This window comes from Crocodylus siamensis, chromosome 10 (assembly GCF_052110815.1).
Source record: "Crocodylus siamensis isolate JL-2025a chromosome 10, ASM5211081v1, whole genome shotgun sequence".
In the NCBI taxonomy this organism is placed as follows: Eukaryota; Metazoa; Chordata; order Crocodylia; family Crocodylidae; genus Crocodylus; species Crocodylus siamensis.
This window is the reverse complement of record NC_143404.1, coordinates 4,767,292-4,790,583: the sequence shown is the minus strand read 5'-3', so window position 1 is coordinate 4,790,583 and position 23,292 is coordinate 4,767,292. Positions and strand designations below refer to the sequence as shown.

At 57.9% G+C, this 23,292-nt stretch overlaps 1 protein-coding gene across 3 annotated transcripts; it reads left to right on the top strand.

Annotated features, from left to right (window-relative positions):
* Window positions 1–1,737: 1,737 nt before the first annotated feature.
* On the top strand, window positions 1,738–22,842 carry SLC6A7 (solute carrier family 6 member 7). 3 transcript variants are annotated; one of them, XM_090064657.1, is made up of 14 exons: window positions 1,738–2,146; window positions 8,844–9,001; window positions 10,755–10,886; window positions 11,981–12,215; window positions 13,574–13,712; window positions 14,182–14,316; window positions 15,588–15,691; window positions 16,245–16,369; window positions 18,275–18,387; window positions 18,479–18,610; window positions 19,270–19,369; window positions 19,591–19,691; window positions 19,989–20,156; window positions 22,487–22,842. In XM_090064657.1, the coding sequence occupies exons 3-14, from the start codon at window positions 10,781–10,783 to the stop codon at window positions 22,691–22,693; spliced, it is 1,665 nt and encodes a 554-aa protein (XP_089920783.1). In that variant the 5' UTR covers window positions 1,738–2,146; window positions 8,844–9,001; window positions 10,755–10,780; the 3' UTR covers window positions 22,694–22,842. The 3 variants fall into 3 exon arrangements, with proteins under 3 accessions (XP_089920783.1, XP_089920782.1, XP_089920784.1); XM_090064656.1 differs by having other exon boundaries at window positions 8,818–9,001; XM_090064658.1 differs by lacking the exon at window positions 8,844–9,001.
* The last annotated feature ends 450 nt before the right edge of the window (window positions 22,843–23,292 follow it).

Below are 23,292 nucleotides of genomic sequence, written 5' to 3'. Positions count from 1 at the left end.
GCCTTAACACTCATGCAGCTGAGATGCCCCCTCCACTTCACCCCGGGGGAAGAAGGGCCTGGACAACACGAGGAGCTGCCCAGAGGGAAAGTGTCCAGAGCAGGGCGTTGACCCAGAAGCTGGGAAGGGCTGCGGGGCCGACATCCCCTGAGCACAAGCCACTGGCTTCACATGCCCTGCAAACAGAGCCGAGGTCCAGCCCAGGGCCGCGTGGCCCTGGCCTGGCCGCCGAGCCGCAGCTGGCTGGGATTTCGCTGCAGGCACGTGCCAGGTTGCCAGCGCTTGCTAGGACCAGGCCTTGGAGCGGAGTCCCTGCGGAGGAAGACGGAGCCTCTGGAGGGGTCGGAGCAGATGGCAGCCCAGAGCTGCCTTGCGGGTGCTGCGCACGGTGCGTCTGACCCGCTGGGCTGCTCTGCTCTCGTTGTTTGGGGGCAGCGAATGGGCTGGGCGGCAGACTGCCCTGGGGTCTTGCAGGCTCACCGGGCCTGGTGCGCGGTCCTGCCCTTGCAGCTGCATGCAGAGCCTGGCCTCCGAGCACCGTGCCAGCGAGGCCAGAGCGATGGGCATCCCCTGGGCCAGCCCCTCCAAACACACTTCCTTGCTCCGGGGACTTCTTCACCAGGGACCGTCTCACCCTCGCGGGTGCTTCCCACCCCGAGCCTCGGTGCATGCCGGGAGCGTTGCCCCAAAACAGATGCTGCGGGCTGCAGACAAGGCTGCTGCGCACTGATGGGTGGCAGACTCAGCCCTGCCTTGGCACGGTCCCAGGGGCTCAGCCCTGCCACCAGGCTCCTTATCAGACTGTGAATGGGAGCTCGGGGGTCCTGGCTGTTTGCAGTGTCCCTCGATCCAACCGTTTGGTTGCAGGGATCTCCTCGCCAGCCCATCCTGCCTGGGTTGTGCCCCACAAGGAGCTGGCGGCACGCTCAGGGACAGGGAGGAGAGGAAGGGCCCTCCTCCCCTGCAACAGGGGCCTGGCGGATCCTCCCCTCCTCCCCAGCCGTGCCTCCCGCTCTCCGGGATCCCACAAGATCTCCGCATGGGATCCATCAGCAGGGGAAGCAGGGATGCCAGGCACGGGCCAAGGGCTGTGCTGGTGCCAGGAGGCATTGCTGGGACTCCAGGAAGGGGAGGGCCACCTGAGAGCCTGTGTGGCTTGCTGCTCCCCGTCTCTGGAGCCCGCGACGCACCCAGCAGCATTGTCCCTGGGCACGGAGAAGCCCGGCAGGGTCCGTGCAAGGGGTCTGCTGGGCAGTGTGGGCTGGCTTTGTCCCAGTCCTTCCCTGGGCGGCCAAGGCTCTCCTGCGTGTTGGGCGCTCACGTGTCTCCTCTGCAGAGCTGGGCTTCCCCCCGCTCGGACCCTGCTCCTTGCGGGGCGCGTGGAGAGGTGCGGGGGTCTTCTCCAGGGCTGGGTGCAGGCCGGCCGAAAGAGCAAGCAGGTCCCGGGTGACCCTACTGGCAGGAGAGGCTGGGGAATGACCCAGGCCCTCGCCACCCGCCCAGACAAGACCTGCAAGCGTCCTGCCTGGCTCTGCTCACCCATGTCACCCCGAGCTGCAGCTGTTATTCAGGCCCCGGCCCCCCCCCCCGCCACGCCGGAGCCCAGGCTCACGCTCCCCGCGCCGCACCCGCTGCCCCCAGCCCGAGCCCTCCCGCGTGGCGGCGAGCCCGAGGACGCCCGGCTCGCGCGGTCCGTGCCAGTCTCGCTCCGGCTGCGGCGAGCTCGTGGCGCTCGGGGTGCAGCCGGTCTCCTCCCCGCTTCCCCGCTGCGCCCCGCCGGAGCCCGTGGCTGCCCCGCAGCAGGGCGCGGGCACCGACCCCGCTTAGCAGCAGCTCTTCGGGCTGCCGCCGCCCGCCCGCTGCCTGCTCAAGCCGCGGCAGCTCCCAGCCCGGAGCCAGCCCTGCTGCCGGCTGCCACGGCCCCCCCCAGCGCCTCCTCTCCTCCGGCCTCGCTCGGCACAGGCTCAGCGTCGCCGCTGCCCGCCGGGGCACCCGGGCGAGGAGCGAGCCACGCGAGCGGGGCGGAGGGGCACACCCTTCCTCCTCTGCTCCCTTCCTCCCTCCCCATCGCCCCAGAGACGGCGCCGGGAGCTCATAGCAACAGGATTTCGGGATGAAGCCGGGCCAGGAGCATCGTCTCCGCAAGGTGAGGGGCTGCAGCGTGTGGCTGGCGCGCGCGGAGGGGCCGCGAGGGGCCGCCCGGCCCGCCGATGCCTTCCCGCAGGCGGAGGGGCCCTGCCCGCGCCCCCCGGGGGCAGGGGTCACCCCGGGCGCTCGTGGCCGGGCGAAGCGCTGAGCGGGCGGAGAGGCTGGATCAGCAGTCGATGAAGAGGGCGGGTGGGGGGGGGGTGTCATTTCATAACGAGCCCTTCTCGCTTGCTTTAATTAGCGAGTTGGGTAAACACCCCGCACGGCTAATCGGCCGGGCCCGTGCTCGCCCTCGCCCTCGCCCGCCGGCTGTGCCGCCCGGCGCTTCCCCGAGGGGCAGCGGTCCGACTCGTGCTGGGGGGCTCGGGGGCGTGGGTGCCCCGGCGCGCTGGGGGGGCGGCCGAGGCCGAGGGAGCTGCAGACCTTGCGGTGGGCAGGAAGCTAGGCCCTCTGCCTTGCCTCCCCTCCCGTTTCCACCCTTCCCCCTCCTGCCTCCCCTCCCCAGCCCTAGCCCCGCTGAGCCTTCCCTCGCCATCCTCGGGGCAGGCTCTCGGGAACGGGGGTCCCCCCTGAGACCTCACCGTTCCCGGGTGACAGCCCCCTCTCTCTGTCCCTCAAGTCCCCACTATGTTTCAGGGCAAGTTGCTTGGTTTCCGGAGAGTGGGGGGCTTTGGGCAAGGCCCGTGGGTTACGCGGGGAGGTTTTGGCTGCCGGCTGGGCTCTTTGTACAGCTCGGACTTGTGGCGCACACGGAGCACACCGCTCGTCCCTTGAACGAGTCAGTTTACAAGCAGCAAGGTGGACCTCACCCCATCACATCTCTGCTAATTTTGCAGCCTTTCTGGACCATCCTACCGTCCCTTGCATTAGAGACTTCCAGGCCTCCAGCTATCCTCCCTTTCCTCTGGGATCATCAGAGGGGCCCCATGGAGGCTGCCAGCCAGTGGGCAATGTGTCCTGAGGGCAGACAGGCCTTTTCGGAGCCCCCCCACCGCTAGCCTGGGAACGTGATTTTAAGCTTCTGCTTCCAGGCTTTTATTTCCCAGGCTCTCTCTACCCTGGGCTGCTGTCTGCTACACACCCAGCTCAGTGCTTTGGATGCTCCTTCTGCCAGGCAGGTAAATCCGGAGCAGTCTCTAACACATCTCTGGTTTTAACTGAGCATTTGGAGGGATGAGATGAAGCACGGAGGTGTTTCAGCTGTCGTGAGAAACGTGCGGGACACGGCGTGGAACAACAGGACTGGTTGGCAGGACCCAGGTGGGCGGCTGTCTTCCATGCCCAGCTCTGGTTTCCCTCTGCACACAGCTCTCCCCTCTTCCCCTCCTCCCACCACCTATTTTATTTTGCAAGCGATTTGGGGACTTATTAAAAGCCTGCCATCAACAAGTCCTCCCTCTTCTTCCAAAGCCTTTGCATGAGCCCTTGGAGCAGATGCTGTCTCCTTCCCCAGAGCATCGCTTCCTGGCTCACCTAGAAGGCTTGTAGGCTGCTCGCTGATGAGGTTAAAACGTCACTGATTTGCTCCCATCAAAAATGACACCTGGGTCAGCTGAAGATGACAGCCCTCCTCTCCCATCCCACAATGAAAGACACACACTACCACCTTTGGTTTCCAAATCCCCTCCCCCCATCCTCTGTGCAGTAATCATTTGGACCGCAACAGCTTGGATCTTTATGTTAAGTGCACTGTGTTCAGGGCCGGTGCTTGCAGCCATGGAGCGCATTGTGGGCTGGGAGCTGTTGCAAAGTTCCCTAAGTATATGGAGCTTCCTGGTGTCACCCCCCAGCTGCCTTAGACAGCCCTATGTGGCTTTGGGGGCGCTCTGAGCTGTAGCGTGCTCGGTCCTGGTCGCTCACTACAGGGTCCTAGTCCTGGTTTTCAGCTGCTGCTGCTGCAGGCTGTAGCTGAGCCAGCTTCCAGCTGCTCACATCTGTGCGCAGAGCCAAACAGAACGGCCCCTGCCTGGTGTCTGAGCCCAGTGCGAAGGTCCCCACCCAATGCACCCCTCTCATAGCGCTGCTCAGCGTGAGGCTTTCCCGTGCTTCCTCTCACTCCGCTCTCCTTCATCTCACCCTCCTTCCTACCAAGGACTTCTTCAGATGATTTTGCGGCTGCAGGATCCACGCAAAGCTGTCCTTTGCTCTTCCACAGCCTTCCAAAGATCCTCAACGGCTGTTCGAGATCCCTCCTGGCATTGACTCTGGGACTTGCTTAGCTCCTGAAATGCCAAATGCAAACACAAGCAGAAATCTCCAAAGTTATTTCCTCCAACTGTTGATGCCATGTTGCTCCAAAATGTTTTAAGCATTGCCTGCCTTCCTCTCCCTGGCAAAACTCTCCCTGGGCTCATTGTAGCAGAAGCTCAGGACTGGGCCCCTATAATTTTCCGCGGCCCCGTGTGTTCAGATCATCTAGAGCTGTTGAGTTGGTATCTTTAGTGTCTGACATCAACTTTCCTCCAAGAAGCCCGGTACAACTGATGGAAGATTTTGTTTGGCGTTGCCTTCCCTGCCTTCGTGTCTCTCAAAGCTCGCCACCTCTTTCTTCTGATTTTGCTCCAGTTTCCAGCTGCGAGTTGGGAAGTTCAGATCTGTTCCCCAGACGTGTTTTGGGGAGGTGGAAAGTCTGATTTCAACCGACAACAAGATGTGCCTCGTGCAAGACGGATTTTACTCCTACTTTTCCCTCCATGCGTTTCCAGAAAAGTGCATAGTGGTTTTTAGCTAGAGACTGGCCCAAGTTATCAAAGCCATGTGGCTTGTACTTCACTAAATCCTTGTCCGTGCAAACCCAAATGCTGCGTACTATGTTCTCACTTCCGTGCGAGTCTGAGTGTAGATGGCACGAGGCTCGAGGAGAGGGGCTCTCTGCACAGCCCTCCACACAAAGCAAAAGTGAGTGTGAAGTCTACAGGTCCTTGCGCCTGACGATAGGTCCCAGCTTTCAGTGGGCACCTGCTCATTCGGGCTGGCCCTGACCTAGCCCCATCATTCCCCAGTGTGCTGTTGGTCACAGAAACTAGCCCCACTGGCCATTTAGTTGACTTTGGCCAAGCTTCAAGAAAGGGTCCCAACACAAGGTTGGCCGGACAACCATCAACTTCTGTTGCACCTGGGATGCAGTTTCACAGTGTTATGGGGGCATCCTTAGGTCCATTTGCCAGCCCTGACCCAAAGGCAGGTTATACACCGGTGCTGGCTCTGCTATCTCTGTCCTTGGCTTAGTCATAGTTGTTTCTTACTGCTTTCTGCTGAAGTCTTTTATCGTGTGCACTTACTTGAGGGGTTATCTACTCTCCCACTCCCTGGTGTCTTGGACCCTGCAACAGTCCATTCATCTTTGTTTCGGTCTCCCTTCCCTCACTCGGGGTCTGTAGCTGCTCTTTGGTTTCCAGCGACACTTGGTTTTCACATTTGGTTTGTGGATTTAGGGAGAGTCTGCCAGGGCCGAGCACATTGCAACGGGGTACAGTCATCTCTGCATGCAACCGGTCTGTAAGGGAAAAGTCACTGCACTGGTTTAAAACTTAAATCACTTGTTGGAGCAAGTGATTGCTAACCTGAGGCAACCTCCCTGCTTAGATGTCAGGATCCACCGTTCCCTGGAGGACCTCTTGCCTTCTCTTCTCCTGGGAGAAAGGGAAAGTGAGGGCTGTTTTGGAGAGGTCATCTTCGTGAAGGGTGCTTTCATCCTCGTCCCCAGTGCTCGCAGCAGGAGCTGACAGCTTTTCTGCGAGACACCAGGTCTTCACACAGCTCTCTCTGGAGAGTCTAAAGAAACAGTATTTTTCAGCTGTCGCCGAAGAAACATCCAGTTAGGAAGTCAAGGAAAAAACCCAAACGTAGCCCAAACGTAGTCAGCTAAAGAGCCTGCATTGTTCTGTTGTTAATACCACGTCTGACCCCGGGCGCCCAGCTTCTTGAGCAACTAAATGTTAAAATTAAATTTTAACTCAAAACAATGAACCGATTCACCTGTAAATCCCCCGGGATTTCATTCAGTGCCCCAAGGGTGATACCAGAGGGGACACGCTCGGATTCTCGATGGGCAACACAAAGGCTCAGGCCAACATTGCCCTTCAAGACCCACCATGGACCACCGCCGCCCTCTGTGAACGCGTGTCTCTCTCTGAGCCCAGCCCAGAGAGGAGGACTCTGTTACAGGTTTTACCTCTTCAGGTTTGGCTATTTCAATTAACAGCACAGCTCCAGCTGTTAAATCTGGAGGTCCTCGGAGCAGTCCTCGCCACGCTGGCCGAATGGGAGGCACATCACACACGTGCTGCTGAGTTTTTAGTGGGAGACTTGAGCCTGAGAAGTGCTGTTGCAAAATTGGTCGTGTTGGAAGAGGCTGGGCTGAGCTTAGCTCTTGTCTCATGCCCTTTCCTCCGCTCGTGGTGCTCAAGCGCTTATTATTAATGTGCGGTTGGTGGTTGGAAACGTGGAAGTAATGAGGTCGTTGTCCCAAACTGCTTCAAAATCAGCCCAGCAGACTGATCCCTTGCCTCGGTGGTTGTCTTTACACTGCTGAACGTGTCCTCTGGACAGCAAAGATGTGGCCAGTGGTTTGCTTGCCATTGGCCGTTCCAGCTTGCCCCTCGCGGACAAAGGTTGTTTAGCGATCGGATCTGCTTTGAAGGACGTTAAGGAATAATTTGTTGGTGCAACTGGAAACACAAGCACTTCTCTAGGTTGCTGGGTATCAGTCTGCGTGGCAGTGTCTCAGGGAAGTGCCCAGATTGGAAGGCTAAATTAAACAGCTTCAGATGGGTTTTCACCGGTGCAATGTTTCAGTCACTCCCTGGTGTATTATCTGAACTCATGATTTCCTCGGCCTGAATTTCTAGCATTTTTCATGCAGCCCTCGTATTCTCAGAGGCATCCGGGGGGGGGGCAGGATTTTTAATGTCGACTTCAAAAGTGAACGCTTGGCTTTTATTCTGTCTAGCATTTTCAAGTTGGAGCCCACTGTGCGGCTCTTTGAGGCATCCTATCTATACGGCCGCGCACCGCTTCTTTTTTATTCGGCTTATATTCTGTCTAGGCTTTCTAGGAGGAACTTTGTGCCTATGGGTTTGTTAAGTGCATGGACCTACAGGCACTGTATACTTACATGTGCCATTGCCTGCTGTGCGTGTGTTTGTAAACATATCCATGCCACATGTGTATGTGCATATATGTGTGCAGGGCGTGTTGAACACACCTGTGCATGCACCCATGGATGACCATGCAGAAATGCAGGTGTGTGGCCAGAGAGGTGGTGAACTCTCCATCCTTGGAGGTTTTTAAGTCTTAGCTAGGATGATCTAACTGGGGCTGGTCCGGCTTGGAGCAGATGTGGCCGCCGGACCCCTTCCCACCCTCATTTTCCATGACGCGCTGGTTCTAGGATTCGCACATCACAAGCAGCCGTGCATTTCACAATCGGCTTGGCTACCTCGCACATACTTTCGCCATCTGAATAACTCCTTGTCTCCATGGCAACAAAGCAGCAGGAACTTCACCGCTGCAACGCGGCCTGCTGCGCTGGAGGAAAGGGCAGGACGGCAGCCGCGGAGCCAGGGCGAGCGGTGGGGGCGGAGGGTGCGGGGACAGCACGATGCCGTGGCCTGTGGGGCGAGCTGGTATTGAGATCCAGGCCAGGGGCACAGGCAGGGCTGATCTTTGCAGCCAGCTTGAGGGCCAAACGGGAATCCTCTGGCCCCACCCAGAGACCCTGTGCACCCTGAGCATTTCCCAGGGGCATGCCTCTTTGCTCCAGCATTCACGGGGGGGCAGCTTGTATGTGAAGACCCCCAGGAGTGGAGACGCCTTGCTGGGGCACGCTGTCATAGGGGTGGCCTCGCGGGCAAATGGGCGAGCTCCCGCGACTCCCGTGGCCAGCTGCAACCGTCCCCCTGATGGCTCCAGCTGAGTCGGGCGAAGGAGATCTGGGCTGCAGGGAGGGGGGGCATGTGTCCCGGCACGTTTCCACAGGTCAGGGGCTGTGCCGTGGGGGGGCTTGTCCAGATCATCCTGTGCTCAAGGCTTGCCGGGGGAGAGACGGGTTAATCCCCTGCCAGTCTGCAGCTGCATGACGGGACAGAAGCCCAGAGCTTTGCAGGGACCTTGCATGGTTGGGGCATCTGGGGAAATCATTTCAACCCCCAGTGTGGCCAAGGGGCAGTAACCTGGAGCCCTTCCCTCTGGCTCAGTGGGGATGTCGCGCTCGATGAGCCGCCAGACGTGGCTCTATATTCTCTCCTCCCAGCTTCTCCGGCTTTCTTTATGCAAGGTCCTTCCATGCTAGTCCCTGCTGGCCTTCATAGCTGAGCCTGTGAACTTTCTGGTGGGGAAAGCAGGCTGGGGAGTGCTCATGCTGGGGGGGGTCTGGGCTTCTAGAGAGGATCGGGGCCGCACGGCTTGGTGGCCCCGTGACGCCGCCCTGTAGAGGCAACGGGTCACCAAGGCTGGACTGTTCCTGGCAGCTGCCAGCATCTCTGCCTGGACAGCCTGGATTCCCACCCACTTTTCCTACCTCCTTCTCTTCCCCACCTCCACACTGAACCTGTTGCCATTCTTCCCTGTCCCCATCCTCCTCCCACCCCCTCGCTCCTGCATGCACCTTCTCCCTCTCCTTCCTCCCTTGTCTCCCTTTGGTCCTTTTTCTCTCTCTGCTCATCTCAGCCCGTAACGCCAGACCTGTTGCTAAGCCCCAGCGAGCAAGGCGATGGCGACCTGGACTCCGAGTACCCCGCAGACCGAGGGAACTGGACCGGGAAGCTGGATTTCCTGCTCTCCTGCATCGGATACTGCGTGGGCTTGGGCAACGTCTGGAGGTTCCCGTACAGGGCGTACACCAACGGCGGAGGTACAGGGTTAGGGTCTGCACCGGCGCTCCCATCCTCTGATGAGCTGGCCCCGTGGGCTGCGTGTGGGAATAAAGCCCCTTTCTCTCCTCCCTGCCATTGCGTCTCCAACCAGCCACTGCGGCCAAATCTTTTATTAAGGACATTATAGAATAATAATGCTGGCGGGCGCAGATGCCTCTGTGGGAGGAAGTCGCCTCGTCTGTCTAGTCCTGCTCAGACTGGCTGGGAAGAGAAAATGTGGGGGCTTAAGAGACAAGGATGGTTGGGAGCTGGGAAGTAGCGCCCCCAAACCCATGCTTCCTGCCCCCTGACATTCAGCCTAGTATGGAGGTAGGCTCAGGAAGTCTGTGGGGAAACTCTGGTTTTCCAGTGATGTTCGTGATGGAAGGACCGTGATGCAGGCAGGGCACTGGGAAGCGCTGGGGGTTTGTCTCAGGATGGTTCAGGGGAGGGTTGGTGCCCGTTGCGTGAAGGTCCAGGCTCCTCTGGTGAAGTCCTGGAAGGATGGACAGTGCATGTTTGGGGATCCCAGCTCTGTGCTGGACTGTGTCACCCTGAGGCTATTCCAGGGATTGAAAAGGGAACACGAGCCGGGCTCTAGTGGACTTTTGCAGCCCCCAATCATACCCCACCTGGGAGCTCATCTCCCCCGTATTGCGGGCACTGGCAATCCATTTCCCACGGGCATTCAGGCCACTTATAAAGACACTCATTTGTACAGTGGTTGTGCCATTGATACAGTCCATCCCCAGGCAGTCCCGTAACAGCGGACTCTACCGCGACCTGAGGACATCTAATAGTCCCCAGGCAGTCCCTGATGAGCAGGCTTCACCGACATGCGTGCCAGGGAGGCGTTAAGCATTACACAGGCTTCACAACTGAGTAATGAACTGGCACCGGTGCAGAACGCCGGTTGCCAATGCAGCTCTTGAATATGCAGCCAGAAAGTCATGCTTTCGGCTGGTCGCATAAGTCATCCGCCTTTGAAACAGGGACGCTGCCACGTGAGGGCACCGCGCAACCTCCTCTTTCTTCAAGATGGGCTATTTGCAAACAGCCTGCAGGCGGGCAGACCGAGGACGCTTTCCAGTCATTTGCTGATGGTTTGGGACCGTAAATCAACGGGAAAATTTCACAGTCTGTCTGCGGAGAAGTCAAGGTTGGGGTGGGGGGAACCTGCATGGAAATATGTAAATAATAAACCATCCTGGCAGCATTAGTTGCCCATCAGGATCTCACAGGCTGAGGAGGGTCCGAGCTGGGCCCGGATACTCCCACCAAGCTCGGGGAGCGATTTTGATGCTTCCTGGCTTGATAAAGGACTGAAGGGTTGTGGGAGGTGGCCTCTTTTCAGAAGAAAGGTGAAATGCAGTTCTGGATGTTCACTATAAAGCTCGTGGGATTTTCAGTGTAGGGATACTAGCTCTGGGGTCCTGAGCACATTGTAGCAGGAGGTCAGCGACATCCTCCAGAGATCTCCCCAGCCTGAGCCGGATGCAAAGTCCTTGACCTAGGAACAGACGTGTAGATTTGATGGACCTGCAGTTCATCGCAGAGGGGGCTGGGCTGCAGCGGTAGGGGCGTGCTTCCCACATCTACAGCCCCAAGACCATACCTACCCCTTCCAAGGGAAGATATTTGGGTTGCACCCTCCCAGGCTTTGGCTAAGGGCACGTGGAGGTCCCTGGATGCGACGTGCCCTTCTGTTCCCTGCCCATTCCCACCCTCCCCGCCCTTCCTTGTCTCCTGCAGGGGCTTTCCTGGTTCCCTACTTCATCATGTTGGCAATATGTGGGATCCCCATCTTCTTTATGGAGCTCTCCCTCGGCCAGTTCTCCAGCCTGGGGCCCCTTGCTGTCTGGAAGATAAGCCCGCTCTTTAAAGGTGCGTGACCCTCTTGGACAGTGAGATTCAATAGCATCTCCATCCTGCCCTCCTTCAGGCACGTATTGGGATCAGCAGTCGAAATAGCGGGAGATGATCGGAGGGTTTAAGCTGACCCGCCGGGATCCAGCCACAAGGCCTGGACTCTCTCTTGAAGCAGCGAGAATCCGTACCATCTTCCCGAAGCCGTGTTCAAACCATTAAGAAAAATCACAACTAAGAATTAAAAAGCAACGCAATTATCAAATGCAAATCAGACTGACAAGCTGGTCTCCATATCAGACTGGAACTAAAGCAGCAAATTAGGAGGATCAGCCAACAAATATATAACGATTACCAATTCTAATAAGGCTTCCAAGGAGTTGGCTTTGGGCCCAGCTCAAGAGTTTCACCCCAATTAAAAGAATCTAAAACATGTGAGATGAGTCACTGGCCACTGCTGTGTACGTGACATCCAAAACCGTCCCTAAAAGACCAGGCTGGGGTGTCTCTGGAGCAGTGCCCGTAGGTGTACACACGAACCAGGAAAAGCCAACAAAGCACAAAGCCTACTAGACATCCAGGTTGTAGCCAGAATGGTCTAGAGGCAAAAAGAAGTCAGAACTCATGGTACAGATGATATCTTTTATTAGACCACCTACATTTTTTTAAAAAAATTCTTTAATTGCGAACTTTTGGGCACAAACACCCTTCTTTGGGCATAGGAGAAAAGCTTGTCGAAGTTCTCCTGGGTAGAAATGCAAGCTCATATTTCACAGGGTGTTTGTGCCCGCATGCTTGCAATTAAAGACAGCTTTGTTGCAAACATCTAGTTGGTCTAACGAAAGTCTCTTAGAAGACTTCGGCCTTGCACGTGCTTAGGCAACACCCCCCCTCCATGATGTTGGATCTCCTTTATCCAGTCTGCTTTATTCAGTGTCTCAGCTTGCGTAGCGTCTCACGACGCCCTGGGCATGGCAGGGGGCTAGGGCTGATTTCAGACTCGCTCCCCGGCGCTGGCTAGGCTCGGGAGGCGCTGCAGTAGATCAGAGAGATACCAGGACGTCGTGTCTCTGCGGTTGCACTGAGCTGTATTTGCATCTCGCCTCCCTTAGGTGTCGGGATGGGCACGATCCTGATTGTCTCTCTGGTGGCCATTTACTATAACATGATCATTGCTTATGTTCTCTTCTACCTCTTCGCGTCCCTGACGAACAACCTGCCCTGGCAGCACTGCGGCAACTGGTGGAACACCGACCTCTGCCTGGACCACCATGTCATCAAGGCGGGGAACGCGGCTCTCCCCCTCAACATCACTAACACGGTCAGCCCTAGCGAGGAGTACTGGAGGTAAGGACGGTAGCAGAGCTGACAGCCCGCAAAGACGCTGGCAGGAGAGTCCTGGAGACGGGTCCGGTGGGCACCCACGCTCACCGACTGCCCGGGGAGGGCACACCGCTGCGGGCTGCGTGTCTGCACTGATGGAGCGGTTGCATGTGCAAAACCCCAGCTTCGCACCCTGTCTCGCTCTCCGCGTTCAGTACGAGCGTGGCAGTCACGGACGCGGGCGTGCTCTGCCCTGTCGCTCATGCAGCGGAGGTGCCCAGGGGCTGTAGCTCAGCATCTGCATGGATGTAGCTCTGGGTTGCTGCACGTGGGCTACTTGCCTCTGAATCACAGTCAGCAATAGCGCACTGAAGGCCAGGCTGTTTTAGCAGGTGGCTGCCTTGCAAGGGGAACTCTTGTGCGGAGTAAGGTTTCGCTGCCAGTTACATAAACCAGGTGGCGGTGGTTTGTGGGTTGTCATCAACAGCCGTCCCACGGTGTATATCGGAGGCAATCATTTTCTCACTCTTCCTGTGTTTGAGGCTAAGTCGGGAATTCGAGCAGGGTGCCCGCCCAGCGCTGCCAGGTACCGACGAGCTGGCAGGTCCATTCACATGGGTGGCCACGTTCGAAGAAATGCATAGGACGATAGGAAAGTAGGGGACCTCATGAGGCCATCTAGTCCAGGCCCTTGCTTAAGGTAGGACCGTTCCTGACCTCAACCATCCCAGCCAAGCGTCTGTCCAACCTGCTCTTGAAAACTTCCAGAGACTGAGATTTCATAGTATCTCTAGGCAGCCTGCTTCACGCCCAGGCAGAAAGTCCCTCCTCGTCTCCAATCTAAATGAAGCTTAAGACGGTTGCTCCTAGTCCTGTCCCCTATGGTCATGGAGGAAAGCCCATCTCCAGCCCCTCTGTAGCCACCCTTCAGGTCCTTGAAGATTGCTTTCATGCCGTGATACATGCCTGGTCTAGCAGGGGTAGCCCTGGAGTGAGGCTCCGTCTAGAGATCGAGATGTTCGGGGGTCTCTGGGCCTGTTCGAGTCCCTTGGGTATGGATTTGTTTTGGGCTGATTTCACATGGATTAGATGGAGCGGGACCTACAGCTTCTCCAAAATAGCTCCTTTATATTGTTCGCATTAACTGCTGTAGGAGCAGAGCATTCCCCGGAGGCCTCCCGAACATCGGGCTTTGCTTAGACCCTTGTCCCACACAGGACAGCCCTTGCCAAGAGGTTTGTCTGTATCCTTCACCTGGTCAGGGTCAAGGGTAGATTTAGGTGCTGAATTCAGGATGAGACCTCGGAAAGGAGAGCTCGTCTCTGCTATGCTGCTGGAGGGGGGGCACGGCCTGTTTATTGACGGCTCTCCTTTTGCCCTAGCCGCTATGTTCTTCATATCCAAGGGAGCTCTGGGATCGGGGATCCTGGGAGAATCCGCTGGAATCTGTGCCTGTGCCTCCTCCTGTCTTGGGTCATCGTATACCTCTGTATCCTCAAGGGAGTCAAGTCCTCCGGCAAGGTAAGCGGAGCAGCAGCAGTCCTCTTTCTCAGCCCCCCCGTCTCTGGCTTTGCAGGCCCGGACTTGGGGAAGTAAAGGCATCTATTTCTGTGATCCACCCACGGGCGAGCCTGTGGATAGGCTGGAAGCAGTCAATTAACTAGCTCACCTGCTCGATCCAGTGGCTACAAGTGGGCACGGTTTGGAGAAGGGGTAGTTTGCCGAGCTAGCATCCCCCTCCCAGAACGCAGGGGCGCTGCTTCCCCCGCTTGGATTGCATGGCACTGCTCTTCGCGTGGCGTTAGCTGCTCTCTAGATCTGTCACGATGACCCAGGCAACACAACCGTGCCTAGCTCGCAGGACCACGTAGCAGAGATGCACGGCAACACAGACGTCTCGCCCGCCTACGACTGTGCTGTTCGAGCGCCTGTTCGGGGCGAGCTGCTCCCGCCGCGAGCTCACCCGGAGGCGTGCGTGCTCTTCTTGCAGGTCGTGTACTTCACCGCCACATTTCCTTACCTCATCCTGCTCATGCTGCTCGTCCGCGGCGTGACCCTGGAAGGGGCCTGGAAAGGGATCAGGTTTTATCTCACGCCCCAGTTCGACCACCTGCTGTCTTCCAAGGTGAGGAGGCCTTTCCCGCGTGCTTGTCTCACCCCAAGGGGTGCCCGAAATTCAGGCTTTTGCTGGGTGGAGGGAGGGCTCGGTGATGGGCTTTATAAAAGCGATGAGCCCTATTTTACCGAGTATGGTGTGACGCAAAACAGCTTGCAACAGCTCCAAGCCTCTTCCCTGACCTCAACGCCCTCCATCCCTGGGCTTTTCCCACGGCCATGAGCATGTGCTCTTCAAGCCACGCGGAAACTTCCCTTGCCCTCTCTCTGCCTCTCGTCCTCTTCCTCGCTCACACGTGTGCACAGGGCTCAGCCAAAGCCCCTCCTCACCCCAGACATTTGAATTCCCGAGCAGCTTTTCACTGACTTTCGGGTTGGGAGGAGACACATGCTTATCTGCCCCTGACAACTCCCTTAAATGAAGGACGGGGGTCACCGGCATCATGATAGGAGGGAATGGGTTTTAGTGACAAGGGCCAGGGTGGGATTTGCTTTATCTGCTGCATCTCCAAGCAGGTCTGGGCAGCAGGGTACTGAAAATGCACGGAGAAAAACCTTGGATGCCGCAGCAGGTCAAGCTGGTTATAGCTGGCTCCAATTAACACTCCTGTCAGCTGCCTGCTTGTCAGAAGGAGGTGTAAAATCATTTCCTTTTGAAAGAAGGAAAAAAAACCCAACCCACGCACACACATAGAGGGAAAAAAAACCCCTCAAAAACCCCCAAACTGCAAATAATTTCTAGCCTGTCAGGATCTCAGTGCTGCCGCAAAGGGACGGTGGCTTTTGGGCGGGCCAGGCAGGCCTGCACTTTGCCAGATGCTGAAGCCTGAATGAATAAAAGGGGCTAAATTCAGGTCCTTCCCATCACCAGCTGCTCCAGAGGAAGAGCTCCTGGACCGAAGTCAAACAGGCCCTGCCTTTATGGTGATGGCCTGTTGGCAAAGCAGCCCGAGGGAGGCAATCACTAATCAGCTGCCGTGAGGTTGAATTGTCTCCTCTTTTGGGGAGCTCCCAGGTCCAAGAGGTGCTTTCGTTGCAAAGAGCTGAAGCCCAAACACCTTGCTCCGAGTGGGGACGGTCCCCCACCCAAGCAGGGCTGGAGACCAAGGCCACACGTTGCGGGCGGCTGGGAGCGGGGTGTCCCCGGGAGAGCACAGCCGTGTGAGTTGGTCTTTTGGGGGCAGAGGTGACGAGCGGAGAGGTGCGTGTGACAGAGGAGTCCTGTCCTGGCCTCATAACGGCCTTGAGGCGCTCTGCTTCTCTCTGGTTTCCCCCCTGCAGGTGTGGATAGAAGCTGCTCTGCAGATCTTCTACTCCCTCGGGGTGGGCTTTGGGGGGCTGCTTACCTTCGCCTCCTACAACACCTTCCACCAGAATATTTACAGGTGGGTTTCCAGGCCAGGGTGGGGGCGGAAACCCAGCATGGGGAAGCCCTATCCAGAAGGGAAGCCACATAGGATGGAGCATCAAGTGACAGGGATGGGGCCTCCTGGGTGGGCCTGAGTCAGGGAGATAGAGGGAGGATGGGAGTTCGAGTCAAGCTGGAGGGCAGCAGTGCCCGAGACCCACGGATCACTGGGAAGAGAGAGACCTGTGTCCTCTGACGTGCAAGAGGGTCCTTCCCCTTGCACAGCCCACCCATTGAGTGCCTCTTCCACCCCTCCAGTCTCCTTCCGCAGCGCGCGGAGGAGCAGGAAGCCTGCTTGGCCAGTGCACAGGTTGTTTCACAGCCGCACCGGGCCGATGGCCCAAGCTGGGTGTTCTCCCAGGTCCACCAGTCATCCAAGGAGAAGACCCCTGCGCAAGGTGGATCAGCACCAGCAGCCTGTCCTCGGTCCCAGGCCCCATGAGCTGCAGTCTTTCTCTCGTGTCGCTGGGACCGGCGCGGTCTCAGTGTGATGGGGACATGCTCACTTTGGCTGCTTTCCCCTCCTGCAGGGACACGTTCATCGTCACCCTGGGCAATGCCATCACCAGCATCTTGGCGGGGTTCGCCATCTTCTCCGTTCTGGGCTACATGTCGCAGGAACTCGGCGTTCCCGTGAACCAAGTAGCAAAAGCAGGTCAGACCGAAGCATAGTCCTGCCTTTCTTCTCTTCTTGGTGGGGGCCGCAGGTGTATACACGAGCGTGCAGGTGCACATATGTGCATTTGCGTGTTGGGGAGCACAGTCAGGTGGAACATGTTAACAAGGATCCTGGGCGTTGTAAAGGGCTTCCCTGGAGGACTGCTGAGCATTGGACGAAGGGTGAGGCCACAGTCTTCCTGTCAAATGGAGACCGGGGAGGCACAGCAGAATAGGGGGATGTGTCAAGGTCACACTGCAGCTCCTGATGGATCCTGGCCTCTGACCTCGCAATCCCCAGCTGAGGATTTAGGGATCTGAAGTGGCCACCTCAGCAGCTAGGAGAGGCAGGCACTTGCCTGGGCAAGGAGGTAACAGGGTGTCTCCATGCCTCTGGCACGGTTGCAGTCACCGGGAACACGGGGCGCTGGACCGCCAGCCGCGGCCTCGCTCAGCATTGCCGGCTGACTCTTCCTCTGCCACGTCTCTGTCTGTGCCCCCTGCCCAGGGGCATCGCTTTTGCTTGCAGCCTTCTGGCTCTTCTCCGCGGGGCGGCTTCGCTGCATCCCTGCCGGGAGCCCTAGCAGCAGCCCAAATGCCAGCCTGCGGGGTCCGGATTAATGGATTCAGAGGAAAGGTCAGAAGGGACTGCTGTGCTCGTGTGCTCTGACCCCCTTCCTCCGCACGACGCAGGCCACTCCGGGCTCCGTCCTGTTGCAATGCAGGTGCCTATTTTAGAGCAGAAGCCAACCTTGCGTTAACGGGGGCCAGTGAGGGACAACCCGTTGCAACCCTAGGTCTGTGGTTGTGATGCTTAAATACCCTCTGGTTTATAAATATGCTGCCTTTTCCTAGTCTCAAGAGATTGGCTCCAGCCTCCGGCCATTGCAGATCTGGATGGATCTTTCTCTGATGGACCCCTTATTAAAGCCTTGCTCCTCACATAGGTACTGGCAAACTGTGACCAAGCCAGCTCTTCACTTTCTCTTCCATACGCTATGTGGATGGAGCTCCCGGTCTCTCCCATGGCTTTGACATCGTTCACATCATCCTCTCCAGTGTATAAGCATCCTCCTGGCACTGTGCATGCCAGAAGTGGATGTGTTACTTCAGGGCTAAACACACAGAGGTCATAGGACTTCCCCATCCCATTCAAGATTCCCGTTGCACTGAGTTCTTGCATTAAGTAGATTATCTACCATGAACCTCAAACCTAGGAGAGAGCCCCATCCTTTCTGCACAGCCCTCAGTCTTCACTCCCGGACATCGGGTATTGCATCTGGCCATAATGCCTACCTGAGCCTGGTTGCAAAGCGATCCAGGCTGCTCTGTGTCAGCCGTCATCATTTCCCCTTCCTCCAATCCGTGTCTCATCTGCAAACTTCATTTGCAGGGATGAACGTGTTCCCCTGAGTTACTGAGACCACTGTTAGCAAGCAGAGAGCTGAGAAGGACCCCACTAAAAATGCAGCTGCTCAATTAGGACCCCCCGGTATAGCTGCTTGGTGGTATGTAGGAGCTAGTAGCCAGCAGTGATGCCACTACATGAGCTCTGTGTTGGTTATGCATGGCTTGATCGAAATGTCGTGCTATACCTGTCAGCAATCCCATTTGTAATCTCATCCTAAAGATCATGCTGCAAGGGGGTCTATTTTCCATACGACTGGGGCAAAAAGGGGGCTAGGAAGTGAGAACAGCCAGAGGCAGCTCAGGGCCTGGACGCTGTGCTCTGAGGAGACGTGTGGGGCCAGGCGTGGAAGCAGGCAGCTCTGCAGTTGTGGCTGAAGGCAGGGGGAGAAAAGGGCAGCTGCCCAGACCTGCCTTCCAGCCGCATCAATGCAGAGAACCGTGCCCCTGGCAGGGGGGACCCCATTCACTGTGCCATCCTCTACCTGTCCCCTAGGTCCCGGCTTGGCATTCGTGGTGTACCCCCAGGCCATGACCATGCTTCCTCTCTCTCCGTTCTGGTCTTTCCTTTTCTTCTTCATGCTGCTGACCCTGGGCCTGGACAGCCAGGTAAGGACTCAGGCTGCTGGGCAGAGACGTGACCCGCGCCCCAGCACGTGGCTCACGTCACTCAGAGCCCTCTCCCCTCCCTTGTATGCAGTTTGCCTTCATGGAAACCATCGTTACTGCGGTGACAGATGAGTTTCCTTATTACCTGCGACCCAAAAAGGCCTTCTTCTCAGCCATCATCTGCATCGTCCTGTTCTTGATGGGGCTCATTCTCACAACAGAGGTAAGCACAGCCCACCGTGCCTGGGGTTTCCAGGTGCTCCCATCATGGAGGAGCTGCAAGGAGGAAGTTGGCCAGATCTGCAGTCACCTGTGGCGGGGACCGAGTCACAGAGATCTGGGACAGAAGTTCAATAAACTGATTTAACCTAAATCAGTTAAGTCTGATACTACTTCTATCCAGGTTAAACTGGTTTCAGCCATTTTGCAAGTGGTTTATGTGCACTGAACTGTTGTCGTGTGACAGATCTGGACCAGTTTCTGATCACTTATACCAGCTGATGTGGAACATCTGTCCCTAGCCAGAGAAGGGAGGGTACTGGGAAAGATGAGCAGAGCTCCCCATGAGAGCTGGCAGCAGGCTGGGAGAAGCCTGGCTTGGACAGAGCTGGGTCATTCCCAGTGGAGGATTTATCCAGGCCTCAACCCCAGTTTCTTTTATTAAATACCATTGTAGAAATTGCATATGGTTGAGTTCTGAGCTGGGTTTGGCCAGCAGACCAGCACAACCGGATGGAGACCTGGACATTAGCACTCTTTGCATCTCTGAGAAGGGGCACGAGAGGCTTTGGGGTGGAAAGTGAGGGTGTGTGAAGCAGGGGGCTTGGCTTTGGGGACATAGCACCCCTCCAGGAAGGCTGGTGCCTTGTCCTTCTCCTCCAGGGTGGGATGTACTGGCTGGTGCTGCTGGATGACTACAGTGCCGGGTTTGGACTCATGGTGGTGGTGATCACGACCTGCCTGGTGGTGACCCGCATCTACGGTGAGGAGACGGGCATTGCCGGGGCGGAGGACAAAGCTGAGGGGCAGCAGAGATGGGGCTGCGGGAGCAGGGTGGAGGAACAAGGGGGCTCCAGGGTGGGGTGATCAGCCCCTTAGCGCAAGGGCCGTAGCGTGGCTGAGCGGTGAGGCCCGTGCCCAGGGAGGCTATTGGCAGCAGCCGTGCGGGCTCATCTCTGACGCTTCCCCCCTCTGCCTCTCCAGGAATGAAGCGGTTCTGCCGGGATATCCACATGATGCTGGGGTTCAAACCCGGGCGCTACTTCCAAGCCTGCTGGATGTTCCTGTCCCCAGTGACCATGATGGTAACCGGGGTGGCCCCGTGGGTGTTGTTCAAGCTGCTCCATGGGATAAGGGTCAATGCCTTTTGGGCTAGATCCCTTTCCAAGGCCCTCCTCTCTTTTACTCTGCACCTTGGTATCGGTGTCCTGGCTGTGGACCTCCACTCAGCACTGTCTGACCAGGTCCACGTCACCCCTGGCAATCCCAGCCGAGGAAGCCCTGGGGTGGGGGGTCCCAGCAGGGTCTGGGTGGGAGCCTGAAGCCCTCGGCAGGGTTTGCACGGACTCATCTGTTGGACTCCCCCCTGCCCTGTGCTGCAGGCCCTGCTAGTCTACAACATCATCAAGTACCAGCCCTCGGAGTATGGGAGTTACCGCTTCCCCTTCTGGGCCGAGGTCCTGGGCATCCTCATGGGGCTCTTCTCCTGCCTGATGATCCCCGCGGGGATGGTGCTGGCGGTGCTCCGAGAAGAGGGGACGCTGTGGGAGGTGAGTGACAGGCAGGGGCCAGCACCTGTGTGTGCCCCGGGGTGGGGGTGGGGGTCACTTCTCACCCCAGGGCTCCCCCCGTCTCCCCCAACCTGTTCCATGCCACGGCTTGTTTTGCAGAAAGTCCCACTCCTGCATACAAGACAAGCCCTTCCCAGTCATTTAGGGCCTTTTCAGCCATATCTCAGTGGGGTTTTGCTGGCGGGACCCTCTAGGCTCTCCCAGTGACCAAGAACAGGGCATTGCTAATAGCCGAGAGGTTAGACAAAGGATTTGTCTGGGATGGTTTGCACAGGCCTGATCCTGCCTCGGGCAGGGGTTGCACCAGATATCCCCTCCAGCCCAAATTCTCTGTGAATCACTCCGGCCTGCCCTTGCTCTGGCTTTGCGCTGTGGCCTGTCTCCTAGGGGAGGTCTTCCACCCCCATGGTCTTTCCTTGGCATGGCAGAGGGGCACCTTGCAGACTGACTGAAACAGGGAGCGGTGAGGTCATGCCGCACAGCAGACTCCCGTGGGCGTGTGGCACCCTCTAGTGGGATCCGGTTGCACAGACCGGGGGCGGTTGTCATCCTCATTTGAGACGTGGAACCAGGTTAATAATAATCCAGAGCAAGCAGCCTCTGCCTGGGGGCTCTGCCTTGCCCTGCGGTGACACGCTGCTGCACGGGGGCTCCTAGCGTGTGTGGCACAGGTGTGTTTGCACTGCTGTAAGGAAGTGCCTGGTGGTGCTTGGGACAGTCAGCAGGTCTGGGTGCAACCCACCCACGGGGAATCGGTGCTGGGCAAAATCTGGCTGGCACGTGCCAGAGCCAGCCTCGCAGAGCGTGTCCTGAGCCCCCGTTCCCACCCTGAGCCATAGGGCAGCGAACAACAAAAGGGGAGCGCTGGAAGTAATGGATCTGTTTAAATGCCCCAGATGGTCCCCCCCCGGCTGGCTGCACACACAACCCCTAGGGCTGGGACAGACATTGCAGAAAACAGTTTGACCCAGATCAGTTAAGTCTGATACCAGGTTTATCTTAAAACCAGTTGCAGCCATTTTGAAACTGGTTTACATGCGCTGACCTTCTGTTCTGTTACAGGGTTAGACCAGTTTCTGATCACTTAAACCAGTTTGTGTGTCATGTCTGCCCCTAGATCCCCAAATTTGCATTTGCTTGTGACCCCTTGTCAGCCCTTAGCCCCAGGCAGGCACCAAGGCTTTGCTGGCAGAGCCCTGCTGCCAAGCCACAGAGATGGCTAGAGGAAGGGTTATGGGGGTGCCCTGGTCCCCTCAGCAAGGGTCCTTGTCCCCTGGCAGGGCGAACACATGCAGCAGAGAGGCCTCAGGTGCCCTCTGGATCTAAATGTCTCCCCTGCTTCGGCAGAGGGGGGCAGTGAGTCTTGCGCCCTGCACTAGGTTAAGTTAAGGAACCGCCAGCTCAGCCCGAACGCATTGCACAGCACAGCAGCGCGCCGCACGAATCCTGCCTGAGCGCAGAGCCCCCCACCCCTCGCCAACCCAGAGCAGCCAAAACACCTCCTGCAGCTGCAGGGCTTTTATACTGAGACAGGGCTTTCTCCCTGCCCCTTCACTCTTGATGGAAGGGTGGCTTAGCCAATCCCTGCCCTCCGTGCCAGAGCAGGCTCCTCCCCCTTTCTGCAAGCAGCTGTTTCTGCTGGGGGGGGGCTTCTCATTAGCTACTGGAGCAGTTTGCCTGGCTGCGGGGCTCTTGCTGCGGGGGTGGGGGGTGAGGAAGTGAAGGGAGGGCACATGTCTATTATGCATAGAAGAGCTTACCCCGCGAAGGGGCAGAACAGCGTGCCTGGGGCTGTTAGCCCGCGAGGAACCCCTGCAGGGAAGGACCCCGCTCCAGGCTGGGGCTGGGATCCAGCTCTCCTTCCTCCCCATCCTGCTTTTCCAGACCTGGCACCATAAGCCCCTGGACCTGACAGGTGGTTTGCCTCCCCCGGGTGCCTTGCCTGGAGACCCGCTGTGCTCATCGCACAGATGCAAACGTAAGGTTGGAAAGCTGCGGCGCTGGGGGAAGGCCTTCCCCCAGCTCCTCTCCTGTCCTCAGGGCCCCGATCCTCCAAGGATCTCACTGGGTCAGTGGGCATCAGGCCCTTAGGGGGACCTGAGGCTGTGCCTGGGGCATGGCTGGGAACAGGGACATTCCCCTCCCTGGTACCAGCCTGGCCTGAGGGAACCCCCCCAGGGGCCCTGATGCATTGCTTTTGTTGGGGAATCTCCTGCTGCCCCACCCAGGGCACAGATAAACCCACCACCCCTACCATCAGGATGCCCTCTCCTGCCACCCTGCCCTTCATCTCCTGGTTGCACCCGCAGAGAGTCCAGCAGGCCAGCCGGCCGGCCATGGACTGGGGCCCGTCCCTGGAGGAGGACAGGACCGGGATGTACGTGGCCACCTTGGCGGGCAGCCAGTCCCCCAAGCCCTTGATGGTGCACATGAGGAAGTACGGGGGCATCACCAGCTACGAGAACACGGCCATCGAGGTGGACAAGGAGATAGAGGAGGAGGAGTCCATGATGTGAGGAGGTCGCGAGCCCTGCGGGGAAAGGAGAACGGGGCACGGGGGTCCTCTCCCCATGAACTTGCACAGTTGCACTTGGGCTTGCGGGCCTGTCCCGGCGCGGTCGGGAGCAGCCCCTGGGACACCCCGGCCTCTCCAGAGCCGTCTGCGGAGACTCCCAGTGTCGTCGAGGTTCTCGTTCAGTGTGGCGAGCTGTGTCATGACTCCGTGTGTTCGTGTGCCAGTGCCCGGTCCCCACCCCTCCCTTCCCTTTGCACAGACAGCGCCGGGTGCGAGGGAGTGGCGAACAAGGCCCCTCGGGAGGTTTCCCCTTTTTGCTGCCCCTCATCTAACTCTGATGCCCAACAAACAGTCTGCAGAAAGGCCTTCTTCGTTGAGGCCCAGCAAGAAACCCTTGCTTTCAAAAGCTGCCACTTGTGCCCTCTCTCCTGGCAGCTCGAGCCCCACTTTGAGGTGAATCCAGAACCTCAGGGGAAGGGGGTTTAGGAGCCCTCCGTACTGACCACGGCTGGAGATGGGGCACAGCCTCTGGCTTTTGGCTCTCTCCCCCTGCAGGACAGGCCATGAAGAGGGGTCTCTGCATGCCCACCCTTTTCACAC

Coding starts and splice junctions, on each gene's coding strand:
- SLC6A7 (XM_090064656.1), top strand. CDS start 2,114: ATGAAGCCGGGCCAGGAGCATCGTCTCCGCAAG. Junction 10,887..11,980: donor GATAAGCCCGCTCTTTAAAG/GTGCGTGACCCT, acceptor CGCCTCCCTTAG/GTGTCGGGATGGGCACGATC. Junction 19,370..19,590: donor GGTGGTGACCCGCATCTACG/GTGAGGAGACGG, acceptor CTGCCTCTCCAG/GAATGAAGCGGTTCTGCCGG.